Genomic DNA, 14,183 nt, shown 5'->3' on the forward strand with positions numbered 1-14,183 from the left:
AGTACTTATATGGTATTAAAGAACTGCCCTTTGAAAGTTGGATAAGTTTTAGCACACACATTCAATTAATAGCAAAGAGCCGGTAGGCAGTACTCAACAATGAACAGCCTAGTCCCTATCCACTGTAAATCACTTATAATTAGGAGCTGGTGCTGGTGTGAAATGCAAATGGTTGTAGTTATCACCACAGGGAAGGATGGAAGCACTCCCTTTACTCTGCAGTGACATTAGATATAAAAAAGCAGGTTCCTACAAAGACTGCAAGGGGCCTTGGTGTCACCCCAACCAATTTTTCATCTTCATGCTACCATGCCCATGAAAATGTGCTACAAAAGATGTTCATTCTGTCCTGGGGCTTCACCAAAGTCAGCAAAACATTATACTGCTATTGAAGTGTCTGTGCTCTACTGGCCCAGAATCCCAGAGAATTGCTGGATGTCATGATACAAACTTAAGAAAACTTTAATTAAATTTAGAAGGCTTAGTCTTGCACAAGAATTCATGTGTAGGGCATGCAATGCAAACTGAAGATAGTTTCTGCCAGAAACATTTTAGATTTAGCTTGTTCATCTAGGAAATTAAAATTATACAATTATACTATTTACTGTTCTCACAAGCTTAAAACTCATTGCTGTAAGAAATCTTGATGAAACATAATTGTTTACAGAAGTGTAAAGTATTGATGGACTAGATTTTTATTAAACCTGCACTGTTCTATATTGATCAAAGACTACTATTGAATTTCCAAGGTGCCCAACTCAGAAACCTGCTGAAAATTGACCTGGATTTAATATTGCTGCACTTTTCAAATCCTCCTCTTGCTGCCTTGTCAGTAGCAATGAACTTTAATTAAAGAGCACAACTATTTAAAAGTTCTTTAATACTCTATCCAGTATGACTTAAGTGCACCAGTACGCACTGAAACAATACACAATTTACAAAAAAAGAAGACATAGGTATAGCTACTCCAACCTTAACATTTTCTCTACTTCCTCTAAGACCAGTTTATTGATTCATGGAAAATTTAATTTATGAAGCTCATATCTTACAAGCTTTGCACTGACACAGGTGAGATCAGAGCCTGGGTGTGCACATGAGCTGATTTTGAGGCATTTCTACTTGTGATTTAGAAAAGATGAATGTGGCCTCTGTTAAGCAGGCCTAGACAGATGGAAGAAGAAAGGGCTGCTGTATCACTCCCCTCTCATATAGCCAAGAGGATGTACCTTGCTGCACTGGAAAATGTTAAAGGTGGAAGGAAAACACTGAGATTTTTCTCAGTGGTCTTTTTGCAGTGAATTTTTTCATGGTAGAAATTACCACATACATTAGTTACTGAAGGCATTAGGATATTATTCAAGATGCAAAAGCCATGCAAACACATTCACACATACCTAAATATGCTCAAGCGTGAGAGATCATTTACCATATACAATACTCCATATTCAAGCATGCCCTACAATTCACATTGTTACAAGTGAGGATTTTTTTTGTGCGTGCTGACAAGATAAAAACAAAATCAAAGCTGTAAAAAATTTACAGGCAAGCTGAAGTAGTATATGCTTACTTGACAGGGTTCTTGGCAGCATCCGGATCCTGAGCAGTTACTGTTCCTATTACAGTGTTTAATGGAACATCTTCTTTCACTTCCATTATGTATGCTGGTCTGCTGAACATGGGGGGTTCATCTACATCCTCCACCTGAATTCTGACTGTAGCTGAGTCCTTGAATGGCCCCAAGTACAGGAATCGAGGGTCCACATGAGTATTTGTAGCTTCCACTTTGAGAATATATAAGTTTTTACTTTCGAAATCCAAGGCCTGGGAAGGAAACATAAAGTTTAAGAAGTCTGTGGGGATTGCTGTGATTCTCAGCCAGATGAGTAGGATGAATGGTGGGAGGTCATGGAGAGGCCTATGCTAGATAACAGGAGCTTGAACTGGAATTAAAATTCCAACAGAAAGTGCTCTATGCCCAGATAATACATTAGGAAGAAAACCATTTTTACAAGGAATTCTATGCCTGAAACCAAGCAGTTTTCTCATACAGCCTTAACTTTTCATGTCTGATATTCTGTCATTTTTGGCATTTTGATGACTTCTTACGTATTTTTTGCCCATAAGCATCACACACTAAAGGAGGGAAGATTTTTCTAGGTGTTGCTTGTTTAGATGCTGTTGTTCAGCATTCCATCACCAAAATGAAACACTGTGGCATCTAGTGTCTGGATATCCTGGACCAGCCACAAAGCCAAATACCATTTTGTGACAGGCTATGTCTATAGCACAAACTGTTAAAACTACAAAGAAACAGCATTTAGAGACTCTTTGTTACTACTTGAAGAAATGTGGGGACAGACAAGTCACCCCGTTTTGCCATTAGATTGTAGAAAATTCACAGCTTCTGTCAGCAACAGACAGAAATGCAAACGGAGTTAGACTGATATCATAATCAGACCCTGGAAGGCATCTCCTAAAAAACAAGTAATGACAGGTGTCGCACTGATATCAACAAGCGAGTGCATGTTCGGAAAATCTACACAATGTCTATCTAGTGATAACTGAACTTGAGTTGATGAAGGATGATATCTGTAACCTTATCAAGTTTGCCTGATAACCCACTGTAAACAATATTTCTCAAACCTTTTCTGACAACCAATGTGCAACCTAGTAGATGATGTCCACTATGATCTCACAAGGCACTGATTTTTGTTTTTTTCTAAAGCAAAAACGTCTTGATAGATGTATTAAACTTTTACAAAATGTGAATCAAAAGAAATTTGTCTATGTATTTTAATATATTATAGCTGCAGAATCAACATTCTCCTATAATGAAAAATAGGCAATGTGATACTCATAATTTCTGTGGTTTTAATACAGTATCCTCCACTAAGTGAGCAAAACCTGTAAGCACCATTGGGAGAAAATCACAGTTGGATGGTGGAGCTTCCTTGAGTTTTTCTGTGAGTATATTCAGGCTGTGGAAATTTTTCTGAGTTGCAACCCACTCCTTAGGTAATTTACTCTGTCAGGTCCTCCAAAGTTTGTGCATTGGTTTAGTGAAGGAGGTATAAGAAGAAGGATATCAATTGCTTGTATAAAAGAAACTTTACATTTGTAGACATACATAACAGATAGAATTCAAATTAACAAAAACATACTGGTTGCACACGAAATGAAAAACAAATATATGCTAGATAAAGGTTTGACTGTGTTTCAGAGGCTGGGATTAAGTGTGTTAAGATGTGTACCTTTTTCACAGTTATAATTCCTTCCTGTGTGTCCTTGTCCGTGGTAATTCCAAACATGTCATATCCATCCCCCTCAGTGATGCTGTATTCAATCTCTGCATTTTCATCCACGTCAGCATCATTAGCTTTTATCCTGCCAACCGGGGAGTCGAGTGGCGTAGACTCAGGAGCCCTGAACTGGTATGTGCCTACAGCAGACAGAGAGGGAAGTCTGGTTAGTCATGAAGGTGCTTTGGACACCATCTCTCAGTCCACTGTCCATGCTGGGCATGTGCAGGTGAGTTAGCGACCACTGGGAGTACACGCCTTCCTGGGGCAAAAGCCTTCAGCTTCTGCCGCACTTTCACGTGGGTAAAAGTTACTTACTTTTCTGTCTGTTAGAATGGGCATTTTGCTTTGTTACAAACATGTAATTTTAGCAACAGATGTCCCTTGCTGGATGTTCTCATGGTCTCTGTTGGCTGTATCAGAATATGTATGAAAAATGTCTTGAGGCCAAAGGGCAAATATTAAGAATTGTCAGAAGCTAGCGCAGCTTAGTAACACTAAAGCTGAATCCAGCTCAAATACCTATTAAAAATGTACTACATTGAACTTTTGTTGGAAAAAAACCTCTACTTTTCAAGTGTTGGCATTATGAAGCTGTATCTTTGGCTTTTGCATTGAAGACACTTATATCCAGAGAAGTATAACTAACTCATTGGGTGCAGAGTGTTATATTTTTTCTTAAGTTGCTCTAATTTAGATGGAAACTCTTTGCCCACAGCTAAGAATAGACTTTGAACCTAAATGACAAGTTGCTTCCAATAACTTTCCCAATGACTTAACTGCCAAAGCTCACTGATTTGTCTGATAGTATCTGCAATTATTTTCTGTAACAGCTGCTCTTGACTTTGACATACACTGACACTCTGATACACACACATCACACAGAGAGCAGTGGTTAGACAAAGTGAAAAAGGGAAAAAATAGTGAGAGAGAAAGACAGAGGGAAAGAGAAGAGGATAAAAGCTGAATCACTTTGATTCCCTTATGACAATGAATGGTCATTAATAGAAATTACTTTCTAAGAGAGCTTGTGCAATTGATTTCCATAAGCATCACACAGATATCTACCAAACTATTTGAGATAAGGGAAGTAAATAGGCAGAAATACCTGGTGTGTTTATGTACGTGCTTTTGTTTCTGCAGCAAAGAATACAGGAAAGTTCATTGTAGCAAATTCTTTCTGGTTATAAATGCTAATTTCTATAGCATTCCTTTTTGGGATATTTTTGCATACTTAAATGAATTTGTTTCAAAATTTCAATATATTAGAGTACAATAGATACCTTAACATGCAATCAATCACAAAGTCAGATAGAAATATTAGTGAATAAGAAATACAGATTACATTGATCAGTTATTTGATAGGTAGGAAAATCAGACTGCCAACTGCAACTGGAGTAAAAATATTAAATATTAATTTTCCAGCTATTGTAATCATTGGTACGATGCTATTGCTTAATTATGTGTTCTCTTTTGCTTTCCTAAAGTAAGTTTGATACTCAGTAAATTCACAAGAGAAGAAACAATATCTAATGTGAACAACAAAACAAAACAAAACAAAACAAAACAAAACATTTTTGACCATTTTAGTGTTAGAATATAGAGTGTAAATATTCCATACTCTGGGGGAAGCGAGGTGGATTGTCATTTACGTCAGTCAACGTGATGTTCACGGTGGTGGTTCCTGATAATCCGCCCATCTGGCCTCCCATGTCTTTAGCCTGGATGACCACTTGGTATTGCTCCCTATTTTCACGGTCCATGTTCAATAAAGCAGTTTTAATAATGCCTGCAAACATGAAAATTAAAGAGTGAAGAGTTCACAGGTAGTGACTTTGATGGAAATTCTTATTAAAAGAACAAAATAATCCCTGTGTAGTAAGTAAACTTTGCCCAGTACAAATATTTACTGTTACGAGATGGTTCATTAAATTACAGACTTGTCATGTCACATCTCAGGCTCCTGCCTATGTGACAGACACAGTATAAGTGCTACCCACAGAAAGATGTTCTACTTATTTGTGAGCCATGCTATTTTACATAACTATTTACCCTCTTTCAGTTCCATGCTAAAATCTCTCACTGAACTGGAAAAAGGCTCTTTGTTCATTGTTTTGACAGATGTGGTAAAAAAAAGAGAAAAGCTAACTTCAGCAAGACACCATTAAAGAGTGTAGCAACATTAAATGGAAGAAGAGAAATTAAGAAAATTATGAGCACCAAAACATGCCTGAGTATATATACTTCTATTTATACATTGATTGAAATGATTTGCCAGTTACTTCCTTCTTCAAAGGCACAAATACCAGTTATAAGGCCAGCTACCGAAATTCAATCACTCAGATTTACCATGAAACAAAATGTTTGCATTCTCACTGGGCCTCTCAAGGAAAGAACTGACTCCTTTGTAGGCAAAAGGGGTGAAATTCAAGTACTGAAATCCATGACAAAATTCACAGAGGCTTTGAAAGAGACATGTTTCACTCTAGGAGTTCTGCAATTGATTTCCATGGCAGGAAGATCAAGACTGTGGTTTACTTAGCTTCCCATCCCCCACACAAACCTCTTGATAGAAGTTTATTACTGGTGAACTCCCAGCTGCTTTATCCTCATTATAAGAGCACATACTGTACTGTCCAAGTCAGAGAGAGTGCTTCAGTGCAAAAATCCTGGCTTCTGTTATCTAATATCTTATGCTTTAAAGGGAAGCTCCCTTTGATCTTGGCTCTCCCACTTTTCAGAATTGTGTACACCCTTTCAACTCGGGTTTCACTTTGAGACATATAGTCTCTCCTTCCTTTTCGCTGCCTGAGTCTGTAAGATTTATGTAAGAAACAATCCTAAACCTGATGAATTGTCTGGGATAATCTATTTCTTTCCTGTAAGGATGCTGAGGAGAACTGATTTCCCTAACTGATTTCCCTACCTTCCTGCAAGGCAACACAGTGGATGTGGATCTTGAGATAGTTTGTTTCTTTTCGGAAAACTTAGTCCACAAGCTAAGGACCACACTATCTATGTAGCCAGGTAGTCAGCGGTACACCAGATTCAGTCAGACAGAATGCATATGTTGTACGTGCACAGCTTCCAAAGCTGTCCGTTAGTCAGACCATTAAAAATTCCAGTCACTGTGTATAATTTAAACATCTTCCAAAAACAGAACTCAGAACTTTGGGATTCTATTTGTGATCTTCTACTTTAGCGCAACAGTCAATTTTACCTCTTCTATCATTACTCTTAATTAAGCTTTCTTTCATAAAATTAGCATTAAAGTGATATGTTGCAGATGTACAGAAATTATAATTACTTTAAACAAGTTTTGAAGAAGCAGACGGAGAAAAAAAACTCACCTGAACAAACCCTCAGTCTTAATTTAGCCATTATGAAGATCTATGAGGATTAAGCACTTTTTTCCACACCCACCTGTTTCTCTCTCTCATCTAAAAGTCAACCTATTTGGTTTAATTTAAGCATCCACTGCAGACTCTGTACCCACTGCTTGTTAAAAATGATTGAAAACTGGTTCACATCCAGTACTAATTGTATTTATTAGACTTTACTGGTAAGATTAAAATAATGTAGGTGTCACGTTTACAGATGTATTGCTCTATTAAATTTGTCAGATTTTGCACTGAGTAAAATGTAATCTATTCAAAGTTTTTTTAGTAATAAATCCTAGCTTGGTTTAGTGCATCACTTTGAATTACAGACATTGTCCCAGAATGACAGATAAGGTCCCCTGACCTGTCTCAGATTCGACAGAGAAATATGGTTGTCCCTGGAGAATGCTGTAGACAACTTTAGCACTGTTCCCATATGTAGGATCATCCGCATCAGTTGCAGTGACTTGCACGACAAAGGTACCTGCAATGAAAAATTAAAGAAAACAAAAATCATTACTTTTTTTCATGGTTGAGACAGTTTATGATGTAGAGAAAAAGATAATTCATGTTCAGGTTGGACTTCTGGCAGGAAGTTAGACATATTCTTATTTTGTAGAATTTTCTCTGTTCATGAAGGACATAAACTCAAAATTATACCTGTCTTATTCTCAACAAATTCAAACACAATTATTGATTGGGTATGTGGATCCTTCCTCATGTTGGAAACAGAAATGCATCCCTCTCCAGACATTGTAAGCATTCAGAATTTGAGTCTCGGTCAAGAATATACTTTTCCAAATCTATTCATGCTCCTAAGGTATTTGACATGGGAATGTGAATATGGTTCTTCACGTGTCTTCTAGAGAAAGAAATGGTGTTGAATCTTACATAAAGGGTTAAGAAACATAAAAAATTAGCTTAGATTCTGGCATTTAAACCATTTGTGAATAAAGTGTTTGCATATTAAAATGTGAATATTAGGTTCTCACTTCACCAGATGAGTTTTCATTTATGTGACAAGTGCTATGAATGAGGGGAGAACGTATGCCCCAAAGTCTTTATTTTCATATTGTTTGAGCTTTATTTTAATCTCATTCTTGATCATGATTAATTAGTGCTTCTCTCTCCAGATATTATTTCAAATTAGAAATGTGCTTCTTGGAATTCAACCATCCATTGCACTCTGACAAAGAAATCAAAATGACCTCCCTAAGAATCAAAGAATCAAAACCTGTCAACTTCTCAGGAAAAGATCTCAAAATAATTTTCCAAGGAAGTAGTTGAGGGGGTTTTTTTTCGGTTTTTTTTTTACAGCTCAATATATTTTAAATCAATAGCAAGGTTTCAGTGGACTTCAAGGGACTTTGGAGTTCTTTTCTTTTGCATGGAAACAACAAAGATCATAGGAAGTTAATGGCAAATCTCAGAACCAGTAGGTGACAGAAATGTGTACAACTCCTTCTGTTCCTGCCCTTTTCCATTTTGTTTACCTTCCTGAACTAAATAACGGTTGCTGAACAGATGTAGGAGTGGTATTGACACAGATGACCGTGAAACACCACATCAGTAACATGTATTAAACTCAGGTATTATGTAACAGAGTTCAACTCACTTTCATTGACATTAAACCAGATGGTATTAACTTGTATTTTTTTTTTTGTGGTACAACAGCAGGAGCATGTTTCAATCAGCTGACACCTCCGATTCCAGAAGCTATTTTCCTGGATTTTTTTTTTTTTTTTTTAATGTCTCAGATGCTTTTAGACCAGACTCAAACAGATGTCTCTATTCAACACCTGTAAACTCTGGACCCTTCAAAAACTCCACAGAAAGAAGCCAGACCAGACACTGAAACCAGTTATTAGTTAGCACCTACCAACATCTGACATTTCGGGAATGCTGGCATTGTAAACATCCTTTGTAAACATTGGTTCATTGTCATTGATATCATGGATCTTTATGATGAACTCAGATTCTGGTTCCACTGGTCTTCCAGTCCTTCTGTTTATAGCCTGGGCACGGAGTATGTATACAGGCTTTTCTTCCCTGTCTAGTCTCTTTGTGGCCTGGATGTCACCAGTGTTTTCATTGATAATGAAGAGGTCTCCTGCTCCATCTCCAGAAAGGATGTATTTAAGTGATCCATCTCCTTTATCCTGGTCTGAATGCAGCTGGTGGTGAAATGGGAATAAAAAAAAAAAAAAAAAGGGAAAATAAATAAATATTTGGGACACAATTCTAGATACTTTAACTGATACCATGATATATGCTTTCCTATCAGTAATACTCATCCAGAAGGCTGTACACTGCTTTTGGGAAATGAGTTGGTACTACAGTAGGAGCAGTGAATAGATTGAGTTGTGTCTTGATGGCAGAATTGAAATGGTCTGCAATATTATAAGAAATTGCCTGAGGATAACCATGAACTGAAGCTGCAGATCACTTTCCCAAGCTAAATATTCATCAATCAAATCCAAATGCTAGTGGCTTAAGTGGAATCCTAGGAATATATAGGGCAATGATATCCTACAGTAAAAAAACAGTGGGTTTGGGAATTCCAGAAAGCAAAAAATTTAAAAGTGGCCAGTCAAGCCACTTCTTGAGTTTGAATTCTAGGTGCTTGGCTCTCATGCCCCATGGACATTATGTAATATATCATATAGTGCACAATAAAATAACCTACCAAATATATACACAAACAACAGATAAATATATGCATTCACAGATCTGGCTATGACTTATTTTATTGTTACTTTAGAGAAAATAAAAATTTTAAAAATTAAACATTAATATGGCTTCCAGTGTGAGAGCATAGGTAATGAAGTTAATGGGGGAAAAAAAATCTGTTAGGTAGCAGATTCCTGAAAATAATTTCTTTCACAGAGAAAACGTGTTTGTGAGTCAGGAGAGCTGGATTTTCTCAACCAGCTCTTTGCTTATCTTTCCCTGAGTAAGAGTTAGGGGAAAAAACTCAACCCTGGTTGAGTGTTTTGCAAACCACTTAGCATTGCTGGATGGCATGCAGAGGGCAGTAAGATTTGTAGATTTAAAGAATCTTGGCATAGATTACAGCTGTGCCTGGCTATGCCCCTACCATGCTGGAAGGGAAGCCTCCAGCATGACCATATGGTCAATGTTTTGGGCTTCCTCCAACTTTCTGCTCAAATCAGAAACTCACACACAACACACTTGGTGGCACAGTGCTCCACTGTGTGTGCATATGCCAATGCTCTCTAGAGAAAGCATAGTCTGTGCAAAAAAGTCTGCCTTTAAGGGCAAAACTGTCTGTCACCACACATTCCAAGACTGTCCAATAATACAAAATATCATAACTGTGGCATGGTTAATCATTAGCAGACATGCTGAAGCACTCCTCTTAATTTTCTCCTTCAGGGATAAAATTGGGTATTTTGTGTGATTTTGTATGGAGCCCTTCCTCTTGATAAAAAGAATAGCAATAAGTAGGTTCTGTGCAGAATTTTTCATAAACAGATTTTACATCCCTTCACAAAAGCAGTCAATACCATTTGCTCTGTTTTTTGGATAACAAAGTTTCCCAGAAGGTTAGTCTTGAAATTTGGAATAGAATTTAGGTCTCTTGAGTACTATTTAGTTGGCCAATTTCCTTGGTCAGGGGGCCTAGAGGAATTATATTATTTAATAGACATAACTTCAGACTCTAAGAAACATCTATCAGGCCAGCTTGTTAAGTAGTCAGACTAGAAATCTACTGCTGGAAGTAATTTCAATAGGTTATTTGAATAGAACTTTCCTCAAAGGCAACCTGCAACAGAAAAGGCATGAAAATAATTTTGTTTGAAAACCGTGTATTTTTATTATTTTTTTGCATCAAAAATTCAACTTCTGCTTGCCTTGAAAGCCTGTTTAACTTTGTCTGTATCAGAATGGGACAAAACCAGCCCTCAGTAAGAGACTATCATTAATTCGGGTGAGTCATGGAATAGTGCTGTTTGGAGACTTGGTAAAGGCTGAACTCCCAAGCTCATTTTTATCATCATTTTAATTAAACTTGGTTTCCACGAACAAAGTTGCAAAAAAAGGTCAAGATAAAAAAGGTGTTGGAAGCATTGGGAATAGTTTTCCATAATGCTCTATAGCTAGCTTAGACTATTTAAAAAACTAAAACTGGAACCTTACATGATTTTTTCACGTCAATTGTTTATTAAATTTCCACTTCTCCTCCAAAATTAACCCACCTGTTTAAAATCCATTATAATGCTGGATACCAAGACAAAGTACATCTCAGTGTCATCAACACCGAGAATGAGGTGATCCTCATCCATGGCTCAATCTTTATACCTCCACCTAAATCACAATCTTTTGAAAAAAAATGCTCCTTCTGACAAAATCCTTTCCAGTTTCAACATCTTTAGTTTTACAACTTTTCTAAGACATGACAGAACAAACTAAGAGCTCGGGTAGCCAGGCTGTATGTGGACTATTTACTGAGAGTCTCACCTGCAGGAGGTCATGTCCTACATGTATATTGCAGAGAGCTAAGGCTGGCTGAATACTTGCTCTTCAAACCAACAATGACTGTACTGCATATCATTACATGTGGCCTCATCAACCTGGTTCACAAAGCGTCTCTAAAAGTATTTGATTTCAGTAAAGGAGGACAGCTCTCATCACAGGGTTTATGTGGGATAGACCTGTATCACACCACCTGCATAATTGGTGGGACAATAACTGTATTACCAAAATAGTTCAAAATAGTTAAATAGCCTGGATTCCATTCCCTTTTATTCAGAAAAAAAACCCAAAAAAACCCCCAAACGAACAAAAACTCAAAAAAGCCAAGCAGATCCCAAAGTTTCTCACAGGTGACAAATATGCAACATTCCCTTGTAAGGGGAAAAAAAAAAAAAATTGCTTTATCTGTACTTGACTGTTGCTTGGTAGAAAAATTCTACCCAGGCAAGTATTTTTTTTTCTTTTTGTTAAGTGTCAGTTTATCTTGGAAGTAATATTTTGTTTGTGTGACTTATACGAAGAGGGAAATTTCTACTATTACCAGGTTAAAAAATAAATTTTCAAATAAAATTAAAGGACAAAAAAGAGTGCAAATTGAGTCCTGAAGAAAGGCCTGAAGATGAGATGTACTTAAAAATACAGCTGGTGGGTTGCATATAAAACTTAACACCATTGTGAGGTTATGAGGATGAAATGAATGGTAATAACAACCCCACTTTCAACTTTTAAGTTGATGTTATTTTTCACTACCCTGACACCTCATCGCAAAGAAAGTTTGCTGTAATGAAGTATGTGCATAAATTATACTGCAGATGCTTTTAGCAGGACTGTTGCTAGCCAATACAAGATATTTTAGATTCACTCTGTTTACTTGCCCATATTGCAAAAAGGTGCTCATTATCCTCTGCATAAACTTAGTCAAATAAAAGGGCCATGTCAGATAGTCACGGGATAGAATAAAATGTCTGGGACACAGCCCTCATATAATCTGGGCTGTATCATGTAACCATTCCTCAAGACAAAATTGTGCAGCCAATTTTTTAAGTACATCACTCTAGGACAGATATTTTACTTTCCTTGGAACCCACCTGCATTCTTTTCAGTTGGTGGCTGAACTGAGCAATACCCCAAAGGTAAGCAAAGTGGTGAAGAACTAAGTCTATGCAATAAAAGGTAAATGCATCAGCAATTGCACTGTATTAATATTATAACAAATTGATTCATTCAGAATCTAATTTGGACACTCTTCTGACATTGTCCATCAATCACTGGCTAAGGTTGAGGATGAACGACAAATTAAAGATTTTACTATGCCCTAGGCATACTTTCACTCATTTTACTTTAATACCACTGTAAAGTGAACCATCTGGTTTGATTTTAATGACTTACAGTCAGATAAAAACTCTGCAGCCTCTATCTTTCTTCTGTTCCTCCCAAATGTCCTGGCCCAAACCATTCAAATGCATCTGCCTGGACATGGGGAAGGCTGCATTCCTCCTGACAGAAGAGGTGTTTAAAGTGCACTCAGGATTGCTGCAATAGCCCCTTGGATTGGACATCCTGCTTGTTGTCATATACACAATTATATGAAAGTGAGAGCTGTTTTTTATTTTTTTGGTTTTTTTTTCCTCTCTTAAAATTAGCTACAATCCAGAGCAGCCTTGCTCTCCACAGTATCTCTGGCAGAGACTTCCAAAATATCCAAGGGTAGTGGTAATGGACTGTCTTCAGCACAGCACCAAAGAAAAGGGAAGTGAAATCTCTGCTCAAAGTATTTTTACACAAACATTTTAGTTTTTAATTTATTTCTGGAGTGAATATATTGATAGCATGTGTTCATCTCTAACAGATAGTATTGCTTCATTTTAAAGTAATACTCCAGGAAATTTTACTGGGATTTTAAGAATTAAGTTGGATCCATTCTACACACTCAGGAAGGAATTCCTTCAACAAAGGATACGGGAAGAATTAGAGGGCATCTTCCAAGTGCTTTTGCCCTTGGAAAACCACTGTGGTGCAGGGAATAGTGTCTCCCCAGGTGGGCAACGGCAGGACCTGGTAGCCCTTCTCTGTCCCACCACCCCAGACAGGAGCAGGGCAGCCACAGGTGACCAGGAGAGCCCCGGTGCTGGGTTCTAGGAACCTCCTGGGAATGGTGATGGCTGGGCAGGGCTGTCAGGAGCTGGAGACTGACCCTACTGTGGTGTTTCTGGGGCAGGGCCATGTGGCTGACCTGGGGTCTTGGCCTCCCGGCAGGAGGACAGGGACAGTCAGGCCTGGGGGGTGAACTCAGGGCCCTTTTCTCAACATGGTGAATTCACCTTGATGTGAAACTGTATGAAACATCAGGACCAAAACTGAATAATCGAAGTGAGATCTCATATGTTTCAATAGGATAAAACTAACCACTAACTTTTTTGTGTGTTTAAAGGGAATACACCAGAGAGAAGCAGCTTTCTAGCATGGATATTTGTAACAAGGTTGTACTGAAAATGTACTTTTATAGCTGTGGTAATTAAATTCCAAAAAATTGAAATTGCAGGCCATGACTATTCTCCAGAGTTAAATAACACCCCTCCTCTACCTCATTCTGTAACACTGATTTAAACAGCATAGTTAATCTCATTTATGAAGTGGCTTTAGGTTATGAAAGACAGCTGTAAATTGCAGTTTAGCTCCCACTAATATCATATTGCTGGTTACGATACCTGGCAATTCAGTGGGTAAAATGGTTTTCTATTCACCCTACAGACCAAGTTCCTTTCCCTTTTGTGAATATTGCATGCTCATCACTGAATTTCAGAACAGTTACTGAATCTCTGCAAAGATCAAAGTCAATTGACCTTGGGATGTTCACACCGAACCATCAACCTACAATTATGCACAAATCAGCTGTCTGTTGAGTCTTATTTTTTTCATGTTTTTAAGAGTGACTTATATTCTGGGGTTGGTGTGGTCCTATTTTTGTCTCCTAACAGATTAATGTTATAGAGACCAACTATTAAAA

General features: G+C 37.6%; 1 protein-coding gene across 2 annotated transcripts in view; it reads right to left on the reverse strand.

Moving 5' to 3' along the window:
* The window catches only part of LOC117011080 (cadherin-6), a 103,546-nt gene that overhangs the window by 20,747 nt on the left and 68,616 nt on the right, over positions 1-14,183 (reverse strand). For both annotated transcript variants that reach the window (XM_033086447.2, XM_033086382.2), the window contains 5 exons: positions 8,559-8,853; positions 7,044-7,163; positions 4,921-5,088; positions 3,252-3,439; positions 1,568-1,821 (listed from right to left, as the gene is read on the reverse strand). In XM_033086447.2, the coding sequence (XP_032942338.1) occupies positions 1,568-1,821; positions 3,252-3,439; positions 4,921-5,088; positions 7,044-7,163; positions 8,559-8,853 (1,025 nt within the window). The remainder of the gene's footprint in view (positions 1-1,567; positions 1,822-3,251; positions 3,440-4,920; positions 5,089-7,043; positions 7,164-8,558; positions 8,854-14,183) is intronic.

Source organism: Catharus ustulatus, chromosome 1, assembly GCF_009819885.2.
Source record: "Catharus ustulatus isolate bCatUst1 chromosome 1, bCatUst1.pri.v2, whole genome shotgun sequence".
Taxonomy (NCBI): domain Eukaryota; kingdom Metazoa; phylum Chordata; class Aves; order Passeriformes; family Turdidae; genus Catharus; species Catharus ustulatus.